The sequence below is a fragment of the Mixophyes fleayi genome, chromosome 11 (assembly GCF_038048845.1).
Source record: "Mixophyes fleayi isolate aMixFle1 chromosome 11, aMixFle1.hap1, whole genome shotgun sequence".
NCBI lineage: Eukaryota > Metazoa > Chordata > Amphibia > Anura > Limnodynastidae > Mixophyes > Mixophyes fleayi.
Window position 1 is genome coordinate 29632569 of NC_134412.1, and position 25610 is coordinate 29658178.

Genomic DNA, 25610 nt, shown 5'->3' on the forward strand with positions numbered 1-25610 from the left:
GCCAGATTGCATACTAGAACAGCCCCCCGCAGCTCCTGATCCTTTACTTTACTTTATTGGTTGAAAGATACCTAAATTTCTTTTGTTTTGTCTTGCAGCTAGATCAGATCCAGAAGCATTCGTGGTATCTGTAAGTAGCACGTTAATATATATATATATTTTTTTTCAGTAAGATACGTCAGTATTGTAACCCCCCAGCTATGTGAGTTCAAAGCACATAATTTTATACCTAAATAGAAACATTTCAATTTTGGACCAAATTGTAGAATGCGGTGATTCACTTGACACTTAGCAGGAAAATCTATTTTAGAATTCTCTTTGTATCACTCCTCTCAAGCTAGAGATTGAGAACTTAACACAGAGTTAAGCTGGGTACACACTACAGGTTTCACAATTAGTGTGCCAATCACACGATAAACGACTGTTAGGCTTGATATCGTGTTAGTATGTACACTCCCACGGACATGTTTTATCGTACCAAAGCACATCGTATCGTTTGATTTTAGAGACTGACTAAATATCACTATAAACAATGGAACGATGTCGGGCAAATTATGTGTATGTACTCCTGTCCAGCATTATACGCAGATCTCCATAGAGTTTACAGAGTCACGGTCTTTACATCAGATGGTTGAGCACATATCTGAAGGTAAATCGTGTAAAATCACATAAGGGTGTATGCATGAATCGGCATGCTGATTGGGACTTTCAGTCATTGGTAAAATCGTTAAAGATATCGCATCAGGAGAAATGTCCTGTAGTGTGTACCCAGCTTTAAACAGTACATGATATTACAACTGATAGTGTCACACACTAATGTCTAGGTGTATTTCTAAAACGAATGAAGACAGTATAGCATGTAAATAATTAGTTATTTACTACATTAACATTAATATGTAGTAATACCAGAATGGAAAACACTGAGAACTGAGAACTGAGACTAGAGGGTTTAACAGCTGTATTAAGTGAACAGGTTATATACAGCCCAGTTTGCATTTCTTATGCACATGTAAATAACCCATTTTTACCCAAAATTGAAATATTCAAAATATGGGCCGAGCCTATATACATGTGTTCCGTCAATAGTAGCCTAATAACATATGATATCTAACACATAAATATCATACTCTGAGAAGAGTCCTGCTTTGCTTTGCAAGTAACAGTTCCAACAAAATGTTATGTCATGAGGATTTGGGAGCAGATCGGAAAATAATTTTGGCTAGGCATATTGGGAAAAGTAATGATTTTGAAGTCATATAGAACGTTGACTTTGACAGCATTCCAAGTAGGGATGAGCGCACTCGGATTTCTGAAATCCGAGCCCACCCGAACGTTGCGGATCCGAGTCGGATCCGAGACAGATCCGGGTATTGGCGCCAAATTCAAAAGTGAAACTGAGGCTCTGACTCATAATCCCGTTGTCGGATCTCGCGATACTCGGATCCTATAAATTCCCCGCTAGTCGCCGCCATCTTCACTCGGGCATTGATCAGGGTAGAGGGAGGGTGTGTTAGGTGGTCCTCTGTGCTGTTTAGTTCTGTGCTGTTTAGTTCTGTGCTGTTTAGTGCTGTGCTGTGCTGTGCTGTTTAGTGCTGTGCTGTGCTGTTTAGTGCTGTGCTGTGCTGTGCTGTGCTGTGTTCTGCAGTATCAGTCCAGTGGTGCTGTGTGCTGTGCTCTGTCCTTCTGAGGTCAGTGGTGCTGCTGGGTCCTGTGCTGTGTCCTGTTCAGTCCAGTGGTGCTGTGTCCTGTGCTCTGTGCTTCTAAGGGCATAGTTATTTCCCCAATATTCCCCTGTGTTTAAAAAAATAAAAAAAAGTTTTTTAAAAAAATACCAAAAACTACTTTAATATTTTTTAATTACCACAAAATTTTCACAACCAATCCTGCAGTATAAGCCCATTGGTACTGCAATATTACCAAGTTCACACATTCAGCAGTAAAAGTCCAGTGGTACTGCAATATTACAAAGTTTACACATTCTGCAGTATCAGTCCAGTGGTGCTGTGTCCTGTGCTCTGTCCTGCTGAGTTCCGTAGTGCTGCTGGGTCCTGTGCCGTGTCCTGTTCAGTCCAGTGGTGCTGTGTCCTGTGCTCTGTGCTTCTAAGGGCATAGTTATTTCCCCATTATTCCCAAGTTTTTAAAAAATAAAAAAAAAGTAAAAATTAATAAAAAATTTAAAAAAAAAAAAATATATAATAATTATAACCAAATTTGCAAAACCAATCCAGCATTATAAGTCCATTGGTACTGCAATATTACCAAGTTCACACATTCTGCAGTATCAGTCCAGTGGTGTTGTGTCCTGTGCTCTGTCCTGCTGAGTTCCGTAGTGCTGCTGGGTCCTGTGCCGTGTCCTGTTCAGTCCAGTGGTGCTGTGTCCTGTGCTCTGTGCTTCTAAGGGCATAGTTATTTCCCCACTATTCCCAAGTTTTTTAAAAATAAAAAAAAAGTAAAAAATAATAAAAAATTTTAAAAAAAATAAATATATAATAATTATAACCAAATTTGCAAAACCAATCCAGCATTATAAGTCCATTGGTACTGCAATATTACCAAGTTCACACATTCTGCAGTATCAGTCCAGTGGTGCTGTGTCCTGTGCTCTGTCCTGCTGAGTTCCGTAGTGCTGCTGGGTCCTGTGCCGTGTCCTGTTCAGTCCAGTGGTGCTGTGTCCTGTGCTCTGTGCTTCTAAGGGCATAGTTATTTCCCCACTATTCCCAAGTTTTTTAAAAATAAAAAAAAAGTAAAAAAAAATAAAAAATTTAAAAAAAAAAAAATATATAATAATTATAACCAAATTTGCAAAACCAATCCAGCAGTATAAGTCCATTGGTACTGCAATATTACCAAGTTCACACATTCTGCAGTATCTTGTGCTACATATAATGGAGACCAAAAATTTGGAGGATAAAGTAGGGAAAGATCAAGACCCACTTCCTCCTAATGCTGAAGCTGCTGCCACTAGTCATGACATAGACGATGAAATGCCATCAACGTCGTCTTCCAAGCCCGATGCCCAATCTCGTAGTACCGGGCATGTAAAATCCAAAAAGCCCAAGTTAAGAAAAAGTAGCAAAAAGAGAAACTTAAAATCATCTGAGGAGAAACGTAAAGTTGCCAATATGCCATTTACGACACGGAGTGGCAAGGAACGGCTTAGGCCCTGGCCCGTGTTCATGACTAGTGGTTCAGCTTCACCCAAGGATCTAAGCCCTCCTCCTCCTCCCCCCCCCTACAAAAAATTGAAGAGAGTTATGCTGTCAGCAACAAAACAGCAAACAACTCTGCCTTCTAAAGAGAAATTATCACAAATCCTCAAGGCGAGTCCAAGGGTGTTGGTGGTTGTCAAGCCTGACCTTCCCATCACTGTACGGGAAGAGGTGACTCCATCCAGCATTTGCAGCACGCCCTCTGCATATGCTGGAAGGATCACCCACAGTCCAGTTACAGATTTGGCTAATGAAGGTGTGAATGTTGTACACCGGGAGGATATTGATGTAGCTGGCGCTGAGGAGGATGTTGATGATTATGATGCAGACAGATACCAAATTGCCTTTCTCAATTTCTATTTATATTCTAGATTATATAACGGCTGAATAGTTTTCTGTTTTACTCCTAGTGGAGAGGGGATCTGATGCAGACAGATACCAAACTGCCTTTGTCCATTTCTTTGTATATTTGAATTTCTAGTTCTACAGTCTATGCAGGCTGCTTTATTTATATTCAACTACAAGTGTAGGGCGGGGGAGGGGGGGGGGTAGGGGCATAGATAGCCACCAAAGTAACGTGGTCCATTTAATTACACTTTCTAGCTCCACAGTCTGTGCAGTCTGCTTTTTTTATCTTCAAAGTATTTATATTTACAAGCCTTGCAATCTAAATTAACTAGAGGTAGTGACATGGTAGAACGCCAAAAGGCAGTTTGGAAGCCCCTGTACAAACTGGCTCTATTTTTTAACTGCGTTGTCCCCCCTCCAGTGTGTACTCGGAAAGAGTTTTTAGTGCAGCTGGGAACCTGGTCAGTGAGTGGCGAAGGAGGTTGCTTCCTCACAACGTTGAAAAAATGATGTTTATAAAAATGAATAATCAATTCCTTAATGAAGTACAGCACTGCCCTCCAGACAGTACAGAGGGACCTGTGGTTGTGGAGTCCAGCGGGGACGAATTGATAATGTATGAGAAGGAGGAAGTACACACTGTAGGGGGAGAGGAATCAGAGGTTGAGAATGAGGACGACATCTTTCCTCAGTAAAGCCTGTTTAGTTTGTACAGGGAGAGATGAATTGTTTTATTGGTGTGGGGGCCCAAACAAACCAATCATTTCAGCCAAAGTTGTTTGGTAGGCCCTGTCGCTGAAATGATTGGTTTGTTAAAGTGTGCATGTCCTATTTCAACAACATATGGGTGGGTGGGAGGGCCCAAGGACAATTCCATCTTGGAACTTTTTTTTTGCATAATATGACCAATTAACAGTCGTTTGCCATGTTCAAAAAGTAAAACCAAATTTAAGCAAATTCAAGAAATTAAACCAAAAGTAAAATGCCCTGTCATAATTTAAAACAAGAGGGATTGACGTGCTCTAAAACTACTGTATTGTTGTTTATATTTTATAAACACTACACTTGAAAGCTTGAGTCTTTCAATGAAAAAGTAACTCTCCATTGCACGAATATTTGCAACAGGGACAATTTTAGGGTTAAGAAAGTCAACTAATAACACTTCGACGCTGTCTGTCTTTATAAACACTACACTTGGAAGTTGGAGGAGGTATTGTGGCCCCGGCACCAAATTTACTACCGGGGCCACTCCACTGTGCAGTCCAGATACTTGTTTGGTGGAATTCTGACACGTGGAGGGTTTTATTATTATTATATTGTGTGGACCACTCTATCTATACCACACTACAACTCTATACCACTCTATTTCATACTTTAATTCTATTTCATACTTTAATTCTATTTCATACTTTAATTCTATTTCATACTTTAATTCTATTACTAATTAATTACCATAAAGAGGAACAAAATAAACCAATTTTACCAAAAGTATAATATGACTTAGACTTACAAACACTACACTTGAAAGATCGTGCCTTTAAATGAAAAAGTCAGTCTTCATTGCACGACTGTGCAACAGGGACAGTTTTTTGGGTTTACAAAGTCAAACAATAACACTACGACCCTGTCTGTCTGGGGTCTGTCAATGACGAATTGTCTGGAGCATGTTTGGAGGAGGTATTGTGGCCCCGGTATCAAATTGGGTACCGGGGCCACCCCACTATGCAGTCTAGATACTTGTTTGGTGGAATTCCGACACGTGGAGGGTTTTTAAATTATATTGTGGCCTCGGTACCAAATTGTGTACCGGGGCCACCACACTACGCAGTCAAGATAGATAGATGCGTATTGCGTATCATAGATAAAGTACATTCAGTGGTGTGGGGCAAATTGAAAAATATTCCAAATGCACTGACATTATCAAAAACAAGAGGTTGTCACACGCTAAAACTCCAACATGTATATGATGGAGAGGATGGAGGAGCAGCCGTATGTGTAGTGTAATGCAGATCTGTTGAAGGTTTTTTATATATTTTATTGTGGTGCCCAGTGCCCACTCCTCTACGCAGTCCAGATACATTTATTGGTGCGAATCATAAAAGTTCAGGGTTTTTAATATATATTGTGGTGACCCACTCCTCTACGCAGTCCAGGTACATTTATTGGTGCGAATCATAAAAGTTCAGGGTTTTTAATAGATATTGTGGTGACCCACTCCTCTACGCAGTCCAGGTACATTTATTGGTGCGAATCATAAAAGTTCAGGGTTTTTAATAGATATTGTGGTGACCCACTCCTCTACGCAGTCCAGGTACATTTATTGGTGCGAATCATAAAAGTTCAGGGTTTTTAATATATATTGTGGTGACCCACTCCTCTACGCAGTCCAGGTAAATTTATTGGTGCGATTCATAAAAGTTCAGGGTTTTTAATATATATTGTGGTGACCCACTCCTCTAAGCAGTCCAGGTACATTTATTGGTGCGAATCATAAAAGTTCAGGGTTTTTAATAGATATTGTGGTGACCCACTCCTCTACGCAGTCCAGGTACAATTATTGGTGCGAATCATAAAAGTTCAGGGTTTTTAAGATATTGTGGTGACCCACTCCTCTACGCAGTCCAGGTACAATTATTGGTGCGAATCATAAAAGTTCAGGGTTTTTAATATATATTGTGGTGACCCACTCCTCTACGCAGTCCAGAAAGATACCTTGTTGCAACGTTTTGGACTAATAACTATATTGTGAGGTGTTCACAATACACTGTAAATTAGTGGAAATGCTTGTTATTGAATGTTATTGAGGTTAATAATAGCCTAGGAGTGAAAATAAGCCCAAAAACTTGATTTTTAAACTTTTTATGTTTTTTTCAAAAAAAATCCGAATCCAATACCTTAAATCCGAACCGAGACCTTTCGTCAAGTGTTTTGTGAGACAAATCCGAACCTCAAAAATAACGAAAATCCGGATCCAAAACACAAAACACGAGACCTCAAAAGTCGCCGGTGCACATCCCTAATTCCAAGTCACAATCAATGAGGATTGATAGACAATTCTCCCTTACTCTAATTCTCAGGGCCAATAATAATAGTACTTACTACACTCTGATATGGACGCTCACAGTCAACAACTGTAACAATCACAAATATTACAGTATTGAAAGGTTGTAATAAAAATCTTTGTTTTGTATTCAAAATATAAGGTGTCTGTTGTAGTCTGAACTTTGTTATGCCACATAATTACTGTAATGCTTCTGATGTTAAACCTTCAATATACAGTGTACCACAAGTGTACTCACAGTTACTAAGGTGTAACAACTATAGCAGTATATCACAAGTATAAAGCCTTGTCATTAAGCTCATATTTTCTTTCTATGAATGGATGATGAAGTACATAGGCATACATATACCATTTATGTCGGCAGCACGGTGGCTTAGTGGTTACAGCGCTGAGGTCATGAGTTTGAATCCCAACCATGGACGACCGTGTTTGCGTGGGTTTCCCCCGGGTGCTCCGGTTTCCTCCCACACTCCAAAAACATACTAGTAGGTTAATTGGCTGCTATCAAATTGACCCTAGTCAGTGTGTGTGTGTGTGTATATTTTAGGTAATTTAGACTGTAAGTCCCAATAGGGCAGGGACTGATGTGAGTTCTCTGTTCAGCGCTGCGGAATAAGTGGCGCTTTAGAAATAGCTGCTGCTGATGATGATGATAAGGCAGCTTTAGCAAGTAATAAAGGGTTATTTGTTGTAAAGAGTAAAGCTAGGTACACACTACAGAAATTTCAACCAACTTTTTATGCCGAGCGATTTTACATGTGATCGATGGTCCGATCGCTCGGTCCATGGGCTGCATACACACTAGCCTTGTTTAGGACGATAAAGGGAAGAGCGGATGTCCCTTTAGCGACTTTTTACAGCCATGTTGTCGAGAGCAATGACTGTAATTTCGTACTCACTGTTATGGATCAGTCAGAAGTTTATACACACCACACAGCGGAAACAAGATTGGAACGAAAATATTAAAAGGTACGACCAACCAAATGAAGCGACAATCGTCCATTTGGGCAGACTTCCGACCATCGTGTCATTACACACACTGACCCGACTTTTGAACGAGCGGTCGTATGTCGGCTGATTGAGCCGATTATTGGACGAAAACCGCGTAGTGTGTACCCAGCTTAAGGATGGGACTTGCAGTTTAGGCAAGCCCTGGCTGACTAAAGCAGGAGGGTTTTATATTCACAGCATGCCAGTAATAACATATTGTTTCATGTTTCACGTTGAGCGTTCAAGTGGGAATTTGCCTTCTATCCAATGGGAGGTCTCTTCAGTGGACTGGAAGATATCGAAATGATCCCTTCCTGTTATTTTAAGCTTAGAGGGAATAAGTATAGAATATGGGAGTTTATACCTCTGTTTCTGTAGCACCAGGGAGAAGCTTGGGTATTGAAATAGTAGTATTCTCAAATTGCATAGGGCCTTTACCCCCATCAGTTGAAGTATGATGTCGCTATCATGGTAAATCAGCATCTTAGCAAGAATTGTCTGCAGGGAGCTCCATGAGGTGGGGACTTGGCAGAGACAACTTTATCCACTGTAAATCTAGAGGAGAACATCTCTACTCTAGACTTCAACACCAGCATTCTTTCCAGGAAAGCCTCAGGTCCTGGGCCTTCTACTCTCTCTAGAAGGCCCACAAGGTGGCTATTATTTCTTCTCACCCAATTCTCTTGGACATCAGCATGTCCGTGCAGTTGAACAATCTATTTTTGAAGTTAGTATGTATGTAAGGAGAGGCGGGTTACCGTATTCTCCAGTGAACTGACGTGTATCTTGGTTCAGAAAGGCACAAATACAGAGAAAAATCCCCCAGCACGCTGCTGCGAACCAGGAAAAAAGCTGCTACTATACTTGTATGCAAACTGCGGAAACCTCAGTTACACAAATGTATGATTTCTTGGTTCAGCCATTCTCCCTGGATAAACTGTAGGTCCTGGCAAAGTAAGGAGACATCAAACTTTACCGCCATCATTTTAGAAGTGGTTCTTAATTGACATGTCGATTTAGCATGTAGTATATGGTCTGTTTAGCCTAAGGATTCTGGCTGTTGCTTTTCTTCTCAATTCTCTGCCTTAGGACATACTGCCAGGATAATGCGTAAGAGGAGTTTTCAAATCATGTTTCTGTCTACCTGAGTGGTCAGGCCACTCCATCCAGAAATAAGATATTAAGTTTTAGACAATACTAGAAATAAGACACTTAACAGTATTGGATGGTTCCTATGGGTGACCATTAACTTTGTACAAGTTGTTGTAAATGTCCCCAATATTTGTAACTGAAATGTCTCAGCAATATCAAGTTCCGAGTGAATTGATGGACTCCACTTTTAAGAATATTAGTTAAGCTCATAAAATGTCTTTCTTCGTACTATATATCCGAAAAAGTAGAATTTAAATGTGATATCCACCTAAATCCAGTTTTAATATTAAAGTAGCAATCCCACATAGAGGTTTATTTTTATATTTTCTTTAAATAGCAAGTCAAGTACCTATTAAGCATGCATCTTCCTTCAAATTATTATCTCCTTTTCAAAAGCTCTTTTGTTGGCAAACAATACCCCCCTCCTAGACAAGCAGAAAACCCTTTCACCAGCAGCCTAATGCGGCCGGCCGCACATGCGTATAGTGACGGGACCAGGTGAGGGATCTAGACAGCTTTCTCCCGCGGTCTTTAGAGGTCTATGGGGACTGCAGTAACCAGCGGAAAAGGTTAAGGCAGGTGAAACCTATTAAACCCTTGATGAACTGAGAGAGAGCTGCCAACAGCTGTTTTCTCCGGACTTTTGGCTCACCATAGTTTCATAAATAGACCCCTAAGTAACAGCTGGAAACATTGCAGTCGTTCTGTCAAGGCAGTGCAGCCGTATCTAGCAGGAATAGGGGCATTTCTGCCTTGAACTAAATGTAAAGGGTGGCAGGTGGGGTCTGAGTATTTTACCAAGAAGAGAAATTAAACTTCTTTTATTTTCCTTGCATAGTTCTGTCTATGCAACCATGTTTTTGATGAGCCCACTTGTCATACTTTCCTTCCACTCCCCAAAACTACTGACTCATTCTAATAGGGGTGTATGGACTGCTAATTCGGGTTCCAAAACCTTCCCCATTCTAAGTCACATATGAAGTAACATCTAGGTAGGAATAAAAGGAGCTTGGTGTGATGGACTTGCTGTATTCTCCTATATACTTTGTAAGATGTTCTTTCTGCTCACTGCTAAATTGTTGCTGTGTTTAACAATGCGCTAAGGGTGAAGGACTTGTATTCACTCTCAGTAAAATTGCGAATGCAAAAGTAGTAAAGGTGGATTTTAAAAATGTATATAATTGTTGTTGTTGTTGTTGTTCTTGTTGTTGTTGTTGTTGTTATTATTATTACTACTTTATAAAGCTCTTGCACTTCCTGCATTGCTGCAAAGAGTAAGCAGTACAGAAAAAGCATTATAACACTTACATTACTTTAACATTTACACAACACAGAGAAAAATAGGTATAAAAACCCTGCTCAGAAGAGCTTATTATGTAGAATATGGTTTCGTGACTTGAACAGTTTTAACCTGTCGCGCTGTCTTCCCAGTCAGTGTCTGACTCAATCACCATGTACTGCCTCTTATATCAATTTATTACGAAGGGTGGCTGTATTGAGATATCAGGGAGGAAGGAGATCTATGTCGGGAACCAGTGGTAACCTGGTGTATGAACTCTGCTAAGAAGTGAAATCAAGTTGACTTTTTTTTAATTATTAAAAATGAATTGCTCTCCTCTAAGTAGAGACATCCGTGCATAAAGCTATTTTCCAAGCTCCTAGCCAATCTTTTCATTACAGATTATTTTTTTGCAGTTGTTAAACTCTATTTAACCGATTATAAAATGCCTTAAATAATAGTGATTTAGAAAGTAAATATTTAATTAGGTCCATATGCATGAGTCCCCTTGGCTGTCTGACACTGGCAGTTGTACTCACTTGGCACAGTGGAAGCTCAAGAGACCGTGACAAATTGTGGCCAAGCACACAGCTGTCTAACCTCGTCCATGTTAACCTTTTCAGTACCGCACAGGAAAATGGTCACATGACGGTGCAGTGAGATTGGCCTGGTTCGTGAGGCCTATACTCAACCTGCACTGGAGCTTTAGAGTTCTTTAAAACTGTGCTAAGCAATTTCAAAGTCGTACGTAGCGGCAGGAGAATATAAAAGCTGTTTTATAAACGCCTTTCACCTTTACTCATACACCCTAAACGCCTCGCCTTTCTTCAATGGACACTGCCTTGGTCTGTGTTGTACACTACCTGGCTCTGCTTTGTATCTGTGTCAGTTGCAGAACTGTCTGTAATGCGGGAAGAATTCATAGGCTGCCTCTGCTCTGCAATCTTTTCTGTGTTACATACTGCGCCCACACAGTCTACAATGTGAAAGAAGATTGCAGCAGAGTCTCTCTTGGATCAAGGTTCTGATGGGAACTCACGACTGCGGCATGGCTACATAATGACATTCCTCTGTCTACCCAGTGCCTTTTCCTCACTTCTTCCTCTCTCTCTTATTGTATCTCTCTGGATACAATATTGAGTATATGTTCTCTGTACTGCATATATTTAGGCCCACATTTCAAGCATTAAACATAATTGCACTGGGTTTTGTGTAGTACTCGTATAATGTTGCAGTGTATCGTGGCCACTATATCCCATTAGAGTAATGTCATACTTGCCTACTGTCACGGAATGTCCAGGACAATCCAGAATTTTGGGTAGTTCTTCGGGCCCCTTGGAGAGCAGTATTTAGTGAGTAACTGAATCCACATTGTGTAGCTGACAAATCCACTATAAAATAGTTAAAACATATATTGAAATATAAATAATCTTTAAACCATTTGATGAAATTAGACTTAGTACTAAATGTATAAATAAATTGTAATTCAATTAACACACAATAATACCAAACCCCCAGAGAAGACAATAAGCGGATTTCCATATTTCATAATGATTATCTTACTATATCCATATTACTTGTTTTCATGCTGGAGGTTCCCACAAGGGAGTGTTTGCAATGTATGTTCATGACGTGTGCAGTGTACAATCTAGATATGCTGTTTTCTTTATAAAGGTTGTTTTATAAAAATATAGAGTAGACTAATCTTCTGGGCCACTAACATGGCAGCCCTTTGAGTCTACGCTTTACCCATTTGTTTTTTTCAGCTCACGCCTGTGTCATACTTTAAGAAACCTAGTAGATTGGGTGATAAGGATTGCCATGTTACTGGCATTACCCAGAAGCCTTTTCTCTTGTATAATAGTGGCTTATTTGCATTTTGTCCCTGGTGAGTCGTTTAAAAGTAATCTTTGTAACTCTCATTTTCAGTGAGGCTGATAAAAATAAGAAGGCTTATTTTTTTCTCTGACAAGTAGTCAGTTGAATTTGAAGACTTTACCCCTGACCAGATACAAGCGTCATTGCAGTGTAATTTTGAACTAATCCAGTTTCATAGTGGATTGGGACATTTCGCAGAGGTGCAAAGCTCCAGCAATCCAAAGTTTCTACTTTTTGTATTCAGTATATGCAAATTCCACATTTGCAGAATTATAGAACTAGGAAAATTAAATTTCCAGTTAATTGTGCTCTGTGGTGGGGTTGGAGTATGGTAAGCAAGAAGTCCAGGCTGAACAAAAATTTAAATCACTTTTATTTTGCATGGGACTCTTAAGGCCAAATTCTACCTATGGAACATGCATCATTCCACAGCCAAGTGCGGAATAAGACAAATATTCCATGGAACAGGTTTGAAGTTTTTGTTTATCTCTGTCCACAATGGGTATCTTGTAACATCTAATTCATGCCTAGCGGCTGGCAGCAGATATGTATTTTTATCCAAATCTAACTTGCATATAAACACATATCAATATGCCTTTCTCTAAATATACTACCCAGTAGTCAAGTAGTTGTGGTATCTGCAAGTCATTCTTGAGGTCTGTTATGATTAGCCGGTGTGGGTTTGACAGTTTGAGACATGAGCTGAGTAGGTGCGGCTTCAGTTGTCCCAATTTTCCAGTTGGGAATGTTGGAAGGCGCGTGATTAAGATGTGTGCAGAACCTGCTGATATCGGCTCTTCTCGCTCTTGCCTTCTGCTAACTCCACTCATTTATTACTAGGTCCAGAAACACACACAAACATTAAATGTAAAGCTTTGATGACCTTCCCCCTGATTAGTTCTGACTTATCTCCGATTGAGCTAACTGTACAAGTTTTAGGCTAGGTATACACTGGAAAATTTTCCGACCAATCTGTCATCTACAACGATTTTACTAACGACTGAAGGTCCGAAAGATCGGGCGATTCATGCATACACACTAGATAGATTTACCTATAGATCTGTGCTCTTTATCTGGTCCTCTAGTTGTTTAGAGAATTACAGCGCAATAGACACTCATTCACTCATTCCTGTCACACTGATTAAAACCGCCTTGTTATAGCTATCCACATGTCCTTACGGATTTTGTTAGCTTCTGTGACTCTGAAACAAAGTATTCAGTCTCAGAACGAACAAACTATTCCATCTACAGCACTCTCTACATTTATTCACCGAAACACATTCATTGCCGGCACCGGCTGAATAGACCATGACTCTGTAAACTCTATGGAGATTGTGATTGTGAGTGCATACACACTGCAGGATTAGAAGGTGATTGGAACGAGATTATTAAACTATACGACCAACCAAATGAAACCACAATCGGCTCTTTGAAACGATTGTTGTTTATCGTGTGATTATACACACTAACGCAATATGTGGTCAAGCGGTCGTTTATCGGGTGATTTGCTAAAAAAACCTCCAGTGTGTACTTAGCCTTAGTCTGTACCACACTGTATTGGTCTCCAGGGTGAAGGAGAAGTATGGAAGCATGGAAGAAGTGTGGTGGAAGAATTAGGTATTTCCACTGCCTTCATCCTTCAGACTAACTGCTGCCTTCCATACTTATTTAAGAGCAGATGACTATCTAGACCTGAAATTAATATCAGTGGAGGAACTAGCATTGGTGCGGCAGGTGTCATGCACTGGGGCCCATGGAGATAATGGGGCCCGCTGTATGGCAGATGCAGAGGTACGGGGATCCGGTTCCCTCCTCTCTGCCTCCCTGCATCAGGACCCACAACTCGCTAATTCCACCTCTGACTAATATCAGTGGGCTAGCAATTGTGCAAAGAGAGAGTAATGTCCCATTCCACCCATATGTTCTACCCATTTATGTCCCTGAAAATCTGGCCTGTCTCATAAAAATTTGGATTGTGGGTAGCAGGTTTACAAAACAAATTGGAGAAAGCTGCCAGGGCATTAGTTCTTGTATGGAAGTTTAGCCATGCCCTCCAAATCAAGTCCAGGCAGTAGCATTAATAATATTATCTTCTGCTTTTTTGAGTAATTTCTATTTCGTTTTGCCTAAATCTTAATTTTACCAGTATAGCTATTGAACTGGCCTTTGGGGAAGATATATTATATGTGAATATAAGAGATAATAAGATTATCCACGGCAATTGTAGAGCAGCACTAGACTAATTTAAGGAGGCCAGAGGCTCAGCAGTACTAATATGCCCTTAGAATTCCTTAGAAATGTTCCTCTATTGTATTATACCCCATCAATCAGGGAATCAACACAAGATAATAAAGTCCGTTAAAACCTACTTTCCCGGCTTCCATTACAATCCTTAAGATTCTTTACAAATGGCAGACTAGCAGCATCCCGTCATCAGTCTGAAGACAGACCACTAACCTGATTTCCTCTTTTAGCATGATGCAGACTAGCGAGCTAGATATTTCCTTATCCTAGGCACACACACTTAAAATCTCCAACCGTTGTACATCAACATACTTATTGCACTGGCGTGTGAGCCAGTTCTGTGCATAATTCATAAGTTGCTACTTTATGACTGGACTTCTTGCATTTAATGCAGCCAAAATCAATATCCAAATTCCCAGATCTCCATCTTCATAGTGATGTTATTTCTTCCAGATCCCAGCTCTGTATCAAGGAGTGATGTAGCAGCCTGGAAACAATGGGCCTGATGCTGAGCTAGACGCGTGTTGGGCGTAATCTAGGCTCAAAAAAGCTGTCTGTAAAAGTAGTGTATTTACGCCCATATGCTGAGTCGAAAGCATCCAGTCTTTCACCTACAGCATATACGCCAGGTGTACACCAATCTTATGGTAGTTACCAGCTTTTAAGCACAAGAAATATTTGTTAACATACGCTTGATATAATACAACTTATATAATATTTCTTCTCATGTAATGAAAGTAGCAAAAAAAATATTTTTACAAAATCCTATAATATATTCAAGAAAAATGAAGATCGTAGCTTCAGAGAGGGGCCGGTGAAGCCGTTCCCGCCTCAGTAGAGCACTGCAGGTAGCCTCTTGTGAGCATGCGTGGTCTGCTCAGAGGTGGCCTTTGTTCTTTGGAGATCAGAGAGAAAGCCTCAGGCCTCCCCCTTACCTCCGGGCCACGTGGCAGCTACACACTGTATTGTTATTTCCCTGTTTATATCACCAAGCAGAGTTGTATATTTTTAAAACCTCTGGATACAACACAGCACTATTGGGCTTTCTGCATTGGATTCAACAAAATAACACTTCTGGTAATATAAATATGCATGTAAAAAAAAGAGAAGGCAGTTCCGAAGTAAGTGAAATTTGCAGGGGTCATGTCCAAGCCAATAAAGGAAAGTCATCTCAAGGTGGAAACTTATTTAGATACAATCAGAAACCTTCATTTTAATGGTTTTTTGCTAAATTAGAATTCTCAAGACAGGGGAATGTTTCGGATAGACTTAGAATCTTGCCACATTTGGAAGCCTCCAGAAACCCTTTTGTGCAGTAAAAAAAAGAATTGCAAATAATTTATAGCGGTATGCAAAGACAAGGATATTTATAGGGGCAATAAGTGTTTTGTGTTTAAGAGCGCTTTACTGGACTGCAACATTAAGTGGCTGTATTGAGCTCCAGTTTTGCATTCTGATTTAAGGGCTGACTTATAAGGCTGGAATAAATGGCTCATTCTGACCATCTTGTTTTATTATTTCCCAATAACGACTTCATCTGTTTCTCAGCGAGTTATTGCTACAATAACACACTCTGAGGTGTGTCATTACACACTTTGCCGCATTGAGTGATATTTGTTAACTGTGCAATCAAGCTGTGTAATTATTGGTCAACAATCACTGACCCTGAAGTTTATGACGGCAAAGCCCTTCTCATTGGTCCGCTGCTTCTGAACATGGTTGGATTTGAAAGAGTTAATGTAGATTACAGGCACCACTCTTCTGCTGTCAGGCGATTGCTGTTATTAACATTTTATTTTTTTCAAACGCAGAGAGACCGGAATGTATTACTGGAAAACATGACTAAACTAAAGAACATATTGCTATGAGTAATGTACTGCCGTTTTTACTTTTACAATACTTTGACTTTGTGGAGATCAAAAGCAACGCCTAATTGTCCTAGATGCTGAAAGACGAATTGTGCATCGTCCTACAATAATTCTGTCTATATCCCATGTATGCCAATGCCCATTTAGGTATATCCTGGGCTGAGCAAATGCTTGCATACAGGTGCAACTTTATTGTATATTACAGAAAATGAGTGTAGATAATTACACCATCCACTTTTGCTGGGTGTCCCTTCATTTTTTTTACCTTGAAACTGGTAGAGGTTTCTAGGAGTTCCATGATAATATGCCCTTGACACATACGTATGCCCTTGACATACTGACATGGAATTCTGCAGCAAATTTCATAGTTACCCCTATGGATAAGAATTTTTCCCAGTGTTGGCCTTCCGGTAAACCTTGGAGTCTCTGCAGTGATATGGGTAGAGGTTGTGACCCAAAGTGTTGTGAATTGTAATAAAGTCAATATCAGGCTGACAGATCTATTTGTCAATATATGGCGATAGGGCTGATTTTCTATCTCTTAACGCAGTGATAGAAAATCACCTATCGCCATTATTTAGCTATAAAATCTTGCCGGTCGATTCTCAGCAGCCTTAGATGAATGTCCAGATCGGTTCAACTAATACACTTGGCGAGGGGTCCACAAAGCCAAATATATGAGTAAAAATATAGATACTCATGTGGAGGATAAGGTCAAACAGTTGCCTCGTAATGGGATAGCCAGGGGTTCCAGCCTGAAGTATAATAGGCCAGTCGAGCAGTATACTTGTGATAAACTAACATCGATAAGCTTCATCATCATCATCATCATCATCATCATTTATTTATATAGCGCCACTAATTCCGCAGCGCTGTACAGAGAACTCATTCACATCAGTCCCTGCCCCATTGGAGCTTACAGTCTAAATTCCCTAACATACACACACAGACAGACATAGAGACTAGGGTCAATTTAATTGCAGCCAGTTAACCTACTAGTATGTTTTTGGAGTGTGAGAGGAAACCGGAGCACCCGGAGGAAACCCAAGCTTGCCAAATTCTGTTAATAAGTGCAGTGAGATCAATGAGGTCAGGTTGTTTCCAGGTAGCAGCTATCACACACTTGGCGACATTAAGAGTATATCTAACCAAAGCCGCTGAATACTTGTCGGTGTCTGGAATGGAACGATGTAAGAGGGCTTGCTACTTGACTTGATTCAGATACAACAGCTTTTTATCTTATGAAGGGTACCCATTGATTTCATTTATGTTTTCCTTCAAATTTTACCAAAATCACAGACAAATGTTATATTAAAAATTATACAATTATTCATACATTGTAATCATGTGAATATTGTTGTTCTGTGCTCATGAATTTTCCATAAAAGGCGTTAAAGACAAAAGCTATGGGAACCCTGCTTTGCTACCTTTTTCATGGTTGCTGTTACAGTTTCAATAATATATGCCAAGAAAAGCTAAAACATATCAAATCACTGCACATGCTTATTTTAAAGCGCAAATGGGATTATTAAAAATGAACATTTGCATGCAACACACAGAAATATCCCTAATCTGTCAGAAAGTTTTTATTTTTTATTAGACTCTCGAGTCTTAAAAAGGAATTTATTGTTAGATTCTTGTGTCAGCGATTTGTGACACTGGAGAAGTTACTGTGCCTTGGGCATGCAAAAGTTTAAATGGCACATTCTACAGAGCAGGGATACTTAGCATATACCTGTGTGCCAAAATGAATACACTGCTAGTACTATATAAGAATTTAACTGGTTTGTACTTTATTTTATTTATTTTATCATTTATTTTCCCCAGTACACAATTGGCTGTTGTTGTTTCGCATACTCATTTTCTAATTGCACTTAATTGTCTTGAGCTAAATAATCACCATTAATAAACACCTTTAAAATTAATAAATGTATTCATTGCAGGCTACAGCAGCTGGAAATAAGTAGGAAAGAGTAGGAAGAATAGAAAAAGACTATTGTCTGTAAATTGTAACTTGCTGGCTTATCTCTCACTATTTCCTTTTCTTTATTTGACTTGGTACCTTCACACTCATTCTCAAATACCTATCAAATCCCACAAAGTTAAACAAACTGTCTTTCTTACTATTGTTCTAAGACCTTAGAGGTGGCATGGTGGCTTAGTGGTTAGCACTTCTGCCTTAAAACACTGGGGTCATGAGTACATTTCCCGACCATGGCCTTATCTGTGTGGAGTTTGTATGTTCTCCGTGTGTTTGCTCCAGCTTCCTCCCACCCTCCAAAACACGTGTGTGTTTGTGTGTGTATGTTAGGGCATTTAGACTGTAAGCTCCAATGAGGCAGGAACTAAATGTGAATGACAAATATTCTCTGTACAGCGCTGTGGAATTGGTAGCTCTATATAAATAAATGATGATCATGATGATCTTAGAATGACAACGTCCTTCATATCACAACCCTTCATCAACATTTCCAATGCTACCCTCTAATTAGTACTCATGATCTTTGTCCTGACTTCAATCCTTGACTACATTATCCTCAATCAGCACAAAATGAGATTTTTTAAAAATTACTATCATCTTCTCTACCTTAATCCTTCTGCTTCTAGCAGCTGGTAATATATCAGCAAATCCAGGTCCACCCTACATTTTACTTTATTCTGACTCTGTACACTGTAGGAATCCAGCAAACCTCAAACATACCATATTTCTCTAAGAACCTTTAAAAGTGCCCTTTGGAATGTAACAAATTAACCTCCCACTGATTGCCTCTTCCTCTCAAAAAAACATTCAGAGCTCTTGCATCCGTTCCTTCACTCACATTCCCATCTTTTCAAGTACATACTATCCAGGTTTTCAACCTTTACTCTCTGCATCACCTGGATCACCTCAGTTATCCCTTGACCATTTCTCAGCCTTGCTCCCTCATTTTCATCCTTGACATCCCCACCATTATCTTGGGTGATTTCTACATTCTGATGATGAGACACATTCTTCATCTTCCTCCAAACTAGTCTTTTTATCATCCTCTCTTTCGATTTCTCCAACCATCTACTCACAGTGATGGCCACTGCTCTGTTCTTATTTTCTCCCAACTTTTTTCAAATTCCGATTTCTTTCACATTTCTTTTCCTCTTTCAGAACATCATCTGAATTCCTACAAGCTCTACTCTACTTCAACCTCTTTACACACTAACTCATCATAGAAATCTCAGCTCTATTCATTTCCAACAACTTTCCAACTATCTACAACAACTTACCTCCCAAATTTGTACATTCTCCTGTCCTAATATAGCAGTCTCACAACTTAATTACAACCAAGCAACAGCCCTTGATCAAGTGGCTCCCATCTACTCTTTCTTCCCAGCATTGACCACAGCATAAGTCATTGCACACAAAGGAGAATGTTCTGTTTTCAAAATTCTACCCAAACAAGAACATCAATAGCAAAGTGTCTTACTTCTGATGACTTCCTCAATGATACTGCTATCTACCACTCCTACCTAAATGGACTTGCCAACCAAATATAGTCTCAATCTCTCCTACCCAATCATTACTCTCCATGCACCAAACCTTCTGATCATCATCACTACCCCAGATTTTGCTTCTTCAAAGACCAGATTGAGACGTTCCATACGAAATGGACAAAACAACCTGCTCAATTCCTTTCCTGTACCCTCTGGCACAGTCTCTTCATTTGATCCCATAAATAAAAACGAAGTCTCTACCCTCTTCTGCTCCCATTATATTTTCTGTCCACTCTGTCCTATCTCCTCACAAGCAGTTGACGGCGTTCTCGTCTGCTCATTTCTATCGCTATTCAAGCATGCAGTGAATTCCTCCTTTTGTGTAAAAAAAACTAAATTGAATCAAATTCTCTTTCAGATTATAATTCAAGCTCTCAACTGCCATATCGCTCCAAGCCTTATGAAAGACTTTGCCTACATTTACCTGGCTTACGTTGCTCACACAATCTATTGGAACCTCTGCAATGAGGCTTTTTGTTCCTAACACTCCACAGAGACAGCACTCACTAACATGGTCAATGATTCGATCACTGTTAACTCTAAAGCAGCTACTTGCTTCTAGCTCTCCTTGACTTCTCTGCTGCATTTTTACAGTGTCAATTACTGTCAACCACTCACTTCACATGCAAATGCTCCATTCTCTAGGTCTTCAGGTCACTGTCCTATCCTGGTTCTCATCCTGTTCGTTTCTTTGGATCCACTTCCTCTCTGCAACCTCTGTTCTATCTATCCTATCCTATCTATCTACAGTCTCTTTTTGGCAACACTGAAGGCTAGATTTACTAAGCTACGGGTTTGAAAAAGTGGGGATGTTGCCTATAGCAACCAATCAGATTCTAGCTGTCATTTTGTAGACGGTACTAAATAAATGAAAGCTAGAATCTGATTGGTTGCTATAGGCAACATCCCCACTTTTTCAAACCCGCAGCTTAGTAAATCTAGCACTGAGGGTCTAATAGTGTGGCAAATATGCTAATGAATATTTACTAACTTATTTATAACTAATATCATCAACAAACTCCTCGCAAAGGTAGATTCTGGTTTAACAATTTATTTTCTGCTCTATATCTGCAGGACCAATATTTATATCATAAGCTTATGCTTATATTATCAAGAGAAACTACACACAAGATGTAGCTTCATTCAAAGTGTTTGGCATTTTAATTAACATTCTAATTGTGACATTCTTATACACAATATAAAACTGTAGTAAACAAAGTATACAACATCAAGTTTCTCTATTAGCATAGATGTTAATACAAATCAGAACTTCCATTGTCTGTTTTGTAAATATATACATTTTGTATTGTATTGTAATGTGTGTGTATCAGAATCACTGTTACCTACCGTAGTTAAGGGTGTGTGTGCAAGATTGTATTGTGTGTAGTGTATTGCGATTTCAGATTTTTGTTGAGGGATTTTTAGGTGAGGATGAGCAATTTCAATTGGATTCTGGAGGATATGCGGAAGCAGTGTAGTGATTTGCAGAGTAGTGTGACGGTTGTGGAACAACAAAAGATCGGTCTTTCTGCAGCATGTAGAATGGATTGAAGCAGGGATAGATGAGTGAGGAGAATACCAGATAGAAGGAGGTTACAGTAGTTGAGTAGCAGTGGGAGATGATAAGAGAATGGACTAGAGGTTTAGTTGCATATTATTTAATAAAAGGGCATATTCTACAATATGTCATAGGTGGAGACAACAGGACGGGACTGGGAGAAAAACTGGGTATGAGGAATAAAGTGGAAGGTGGTGTCAAGTGTGATAACAAGGTAGTGGTCTTGGGAGACTGAGGAAGTTGCAGCACTGTTGACAATGAGGGAGATTTAAGGTGAGGTGGTGACTGTAGGAGGAGGGAAGATGATAAGCTCTGTTTTTGACATGTTGAGCTTTAGGTAGCATTGGGACATCCACGTGGAGATAGCAGAGAAGGACTGCTGATCACACAAGATAGTACAGAAGGGGAGATGTTAGGGGAGGAGAGGTAGATTTGGGTGTCATCATTGTAGAGGTGATACTGGTGACCAAATAAGTGAATTAATTCACAACAGATGATGTGTATAGTGAGCAGAGGGTGGAGAACAGAGCCTTGCAGTTGGTGGAGGGGAGGATATGTCAGAGGTAGGAGCAGTTGGATAAGTAGGAAGTGATCTAGGAAAGGCCTGTGTCACAAAAGCCAATGGTATGAAGGTTGTGCAGGAGACGAAGGTGATCAACAGTGTCTATTGCAGCGAGAGGTCCAGTAAGATGAGTATAGAGAAATGACCCTTAGACTTTGCTGTAGGTAGGTCATTGATCACCTTTTGGAGTGCAGTATCCGTGGAATGTTGTAATCCGCAGCACATATCTTTATACTAGGCCTTCAGGAGCCCAGTGTTTAAATTAAAATCTATTGCCTGACTCTAAATCAGACAATAGCAGCGAAAATGGATTTAGGCATTTATGAATATGGTTTTAGCGCATTTTTATACGAGTATATTAGGTAATGTTTTTAATATTTTTGGTCTAACTCCATTTTTGTTCATTTGTCCCATAATGGTAAATATAAAAATTCTTACCAATTTTACGTATAGCTTTATATAAAAGATTATATATGTGATTCATCTGCTTACTACTCAGTAAAGTACAATGGGTATAGAAATATAACTGTATTCATAGACTAATAGCCTGAGTGTTGAATGAGAGTGTTTGTTTCTAATTTTACCACGCTCATGAGTAACCAAGTTTGACAGATTCAAAGGATTGGGATTTTTGTCACTTGTGACCATATAAGAAGATGACACTGACAGATCGTGATCATCTGCCTACCAAAATGTATGGGTGTCCCCAAAATTGATATTGGATATTTTGTAAATAAACTTTTGTTTTAGGGACAATTTGCTGATATCAATGCATACATATCTCAGCTTTAACATTTGTGTAAATAGTTGATAACTGTTCAAAAATCTACAGCAGAGAACACATTATTTTTAATTGCGGCTGATGATTGTGTGATTGCATTGATGATTCATGTAGATATATAAATTATTCTAAGATTGAAAATCAAGACCCACTTAAAAAATCAAATACAGATAAATATAAGGAGTTTTAGTGGGCAGTATATATAAAATGCAGCGATGTATAAATATTGCTGTGCTGTATGACAAAGCGGTTATTGTACCTGAGTCACATTACTGTACTTCATAACTTTTTTTTTCGTCTACAGGGGTGGAAAAAATGAACCTGAGCCCGAACAGCCGACTCCACGAAAAGTGTCCATCAGAAGAATTCACTCTGTAAGTGAGTTTGACCCAGATGTCCTGGACAGCATGCATTCCTTGGGCTGCTTCAGGGATAAAAACAAATTAAAACAAGAACTGCAGAATGAAGAGTGAGTATTAATGGGACAGGACACCATTGCATTATGTGGGGGAGATGCATAGGAAAAAAAAAGAAAAATCAGGGGATCATGTTAAGTAGAAAGCAGATCGCGTTGTTGGTGTTCAATGTGCTTTTTTATATCTGAGCATGTGCACAAAGTGCGAGTTTTGGAGCTAGGGCAGCATGGTGGCTCAGTGGTTAGCACTTCTGCTTCACAGCACTGGGGTCATGAGTTTGATTCCCAACCATGGCCTTATCTGTGTGGAGTTTGTATGTTCTCTCTGTGTTTGCGTGGGTTTCCTCCGGTGCTCCATTTTCTCTTCCACACTCCAAAAACATACTAGTAGGTTAATTGGTTGCTGACAAAATGAATCCTAGTCTGTATTTGTGTGTGTGTTGGGGAATTTAGAGTGTAAGCTCCAATGGGGCAGGGACTGATGTGAATGAGATACATTCTCTGTCCAGCGCTGCGGAATTGGTGATGATGATGAACTAGTATTTTGTGCGCTTGCGCAAAAGTAAAATGTGTATTGTACGCCAGCAACACAGTTTGCTTTCAACTTAACGTTAGACCCTCAATCTGGAAAGTTATATAAGTGATTATTGAGAATGAACACATGGGATAATCCTGCAAAACAAGATGTGTTTTAGAACGCTGCTGATATGAAATATTTTAGAAATTGACATGAGAGGGTTAAACTCTAAAAGGGAATACCTGAATTAAAGAATGTGAAGAACCAGGGTCAAAATAATAGATTGTTGTGGGTTAACCATCTGTAAATGGTGAGGGTTCTCTGATGTACTCTGCTTTTAAATGGGGTTTGATAAAGACAATGTCACAGTAGAACATAGTATAGTAGAATATTGCAGAACAGGCCAAAGGCACTCTTCACCTTCCCAATAATAGAGCATTCTTGGTATTGCTCTATGGTACTTGAATGCAAATATTCTTACTGGTCTCCGTAAGACAATGAGAGCTTACAATGCGGCAGCACGGTGGCTTAGTGGTTAGCACTTCTGACTCACAGCACTGGGGTCATGAGTTCCATTCCCAACCATGGTCACCTTATCTGTGTGGAGTTTGTATATTCTCCCTGTGTTTGCTCCAGCTTCCTCCCACCCTCAAAAACACATGTGTGTGTATGTTAGGGAATTTAGACTGTAAGCTCCAATGAGGCAGGGATTAATGTGAATGACAAATATTCTCTGTACAGCGCTGTGGAATTGGTGGCGTTATATAAATAACTGTTGATCATGATGAGTTTATAATGACAATGTCCATCATATCACAACCATTCATCACCATTTCCCATACTAACCTATAATTAGTACGCATGATCTTTGTCCCAACATCAGACCTTAACTACATGAGCCTCAATCAGCACAAAATAAGATCTTTTAAAAATGTAAAACAAAATGAATAATACGAATTTCAATATTAAAAAAACTTTACATTTTCTAGGTCAGTTTAGAAAATAAAAGCAACGTTTGCTTGCTCTGTGCTACAGCACTTTTGTCCCATGCATAAGTTTTCATAAATGTTCCACATGGTGTTCTAGCTAAACCACATCACAAAGCATGACAAAACCTCAAATATATATATCTATAATATAAATGTCTAGTGGCGTGTGTTAGTCTGTCTGTGTGTGGAAAAAATAAAACCAAGCTGCAGCGCCACCTGCTGGGCGGAGTTATACACTGACCTACTAAATTCTTAGTGTGTGTAGAAAAGAAAATTCAGAAAGGGCTGAAATTAGGTATACTAAGATGTTTTTAATTTGTTAATTTAATTTGTTAATTGTTAAAAGTGTTTATAAAGATTTAAAAAATATATATATATATTTCTTGAAGGAGAAGTGACAGTTGGGAGTGGTTGGTGGTTGCCGGGGGTGACAGAGTGAGAGGAGTGTGATACTCAGGACCGCTGAGAGAGATCCCTGTGTCTGGATAGACATCTGGATAGATGTGGCGATGAAAATGAAGGATGAGGTGATGGAGAAGAATGATGAGGTGGTGACATGTGGACAAAACCACGTTAAAAAAGGGCGCTTACGTCGGGAAGTAACGCTCTTCCCCTGAGGAGGCCTGGGCTATGGCCCAAATGCATGACAAGAACCTTTTTAACACCTCAAGTAGCTTGATTTGACTAGAATGCATGAGTATCACGACCCTAGTCTCTCTGTCTATGTATGTTAGGGAATTTAGACTGTAAGCTCCAGTGGATCAGGGACTGATGTGAGTTCTCTGTACAGTGCTGCGGAATTAGTGGTGCTATAGAAATAGATAAATAGATGACGATGAATGCGGCCATCATGTGCTATCTTGGACAACCCTTTAGTAGTATATGTCACTGTTGGTCAGCACATCAAGAATACAAATGGCTAATTGTTTGTGGTGAGTGGTTTTATTTTGCTGTTGATCGATACTTTTGGCCTTTATAGAACAAGGATCATTTTCTGCTGTATTACCAGGATGTATTTAAATAACATAATATGTTAAGTATAACATTGCAAATAGCAGTGATGTATTAAATGAGTGAACTGCACAGAGATGTTTATATGTGCCAGTTTGTCTGTTTTAATAAATGGCACAAAGGGCATTTGCCAGTTGCTTAACAGTATAGAGACCCCACTGTTATTTATTTTTTTCTCTTTTTAGCAGTAAAGATTGATAAGTGCAGACTGTAAAATAAAATG

At 39.5% G+C, this 25610-nt stretch overlaps 1 protein-coding gene across 5 annotated transcripts in view; it reads left to right on the top strand.

Moving 5' to 3' along the window:
• The window catches only part of LOC142107342 (serine/threonine-protein kinase BRSK2-like), a 210361-nt gene that overhangs the window by 141771 nt on the left and 42980 nt on the right, over positions 1-25610 (top strand). For all 5 annotated transcript variants that reach the window (XM_075190721.1, XM_075190722.1, XM_075190724.1 and 2 more), the window contains 2 exons: positions 99-130; positions 22760-22924. In XM_075190721.1, the coding sequence (XP_075046822.1) occupies positions 99-130; positions 22760-22924 (197 nt within the window). The remainder of the gene's footprint in view (positions 1-98; positions 131-22759; positions 22925-25610) is intronic.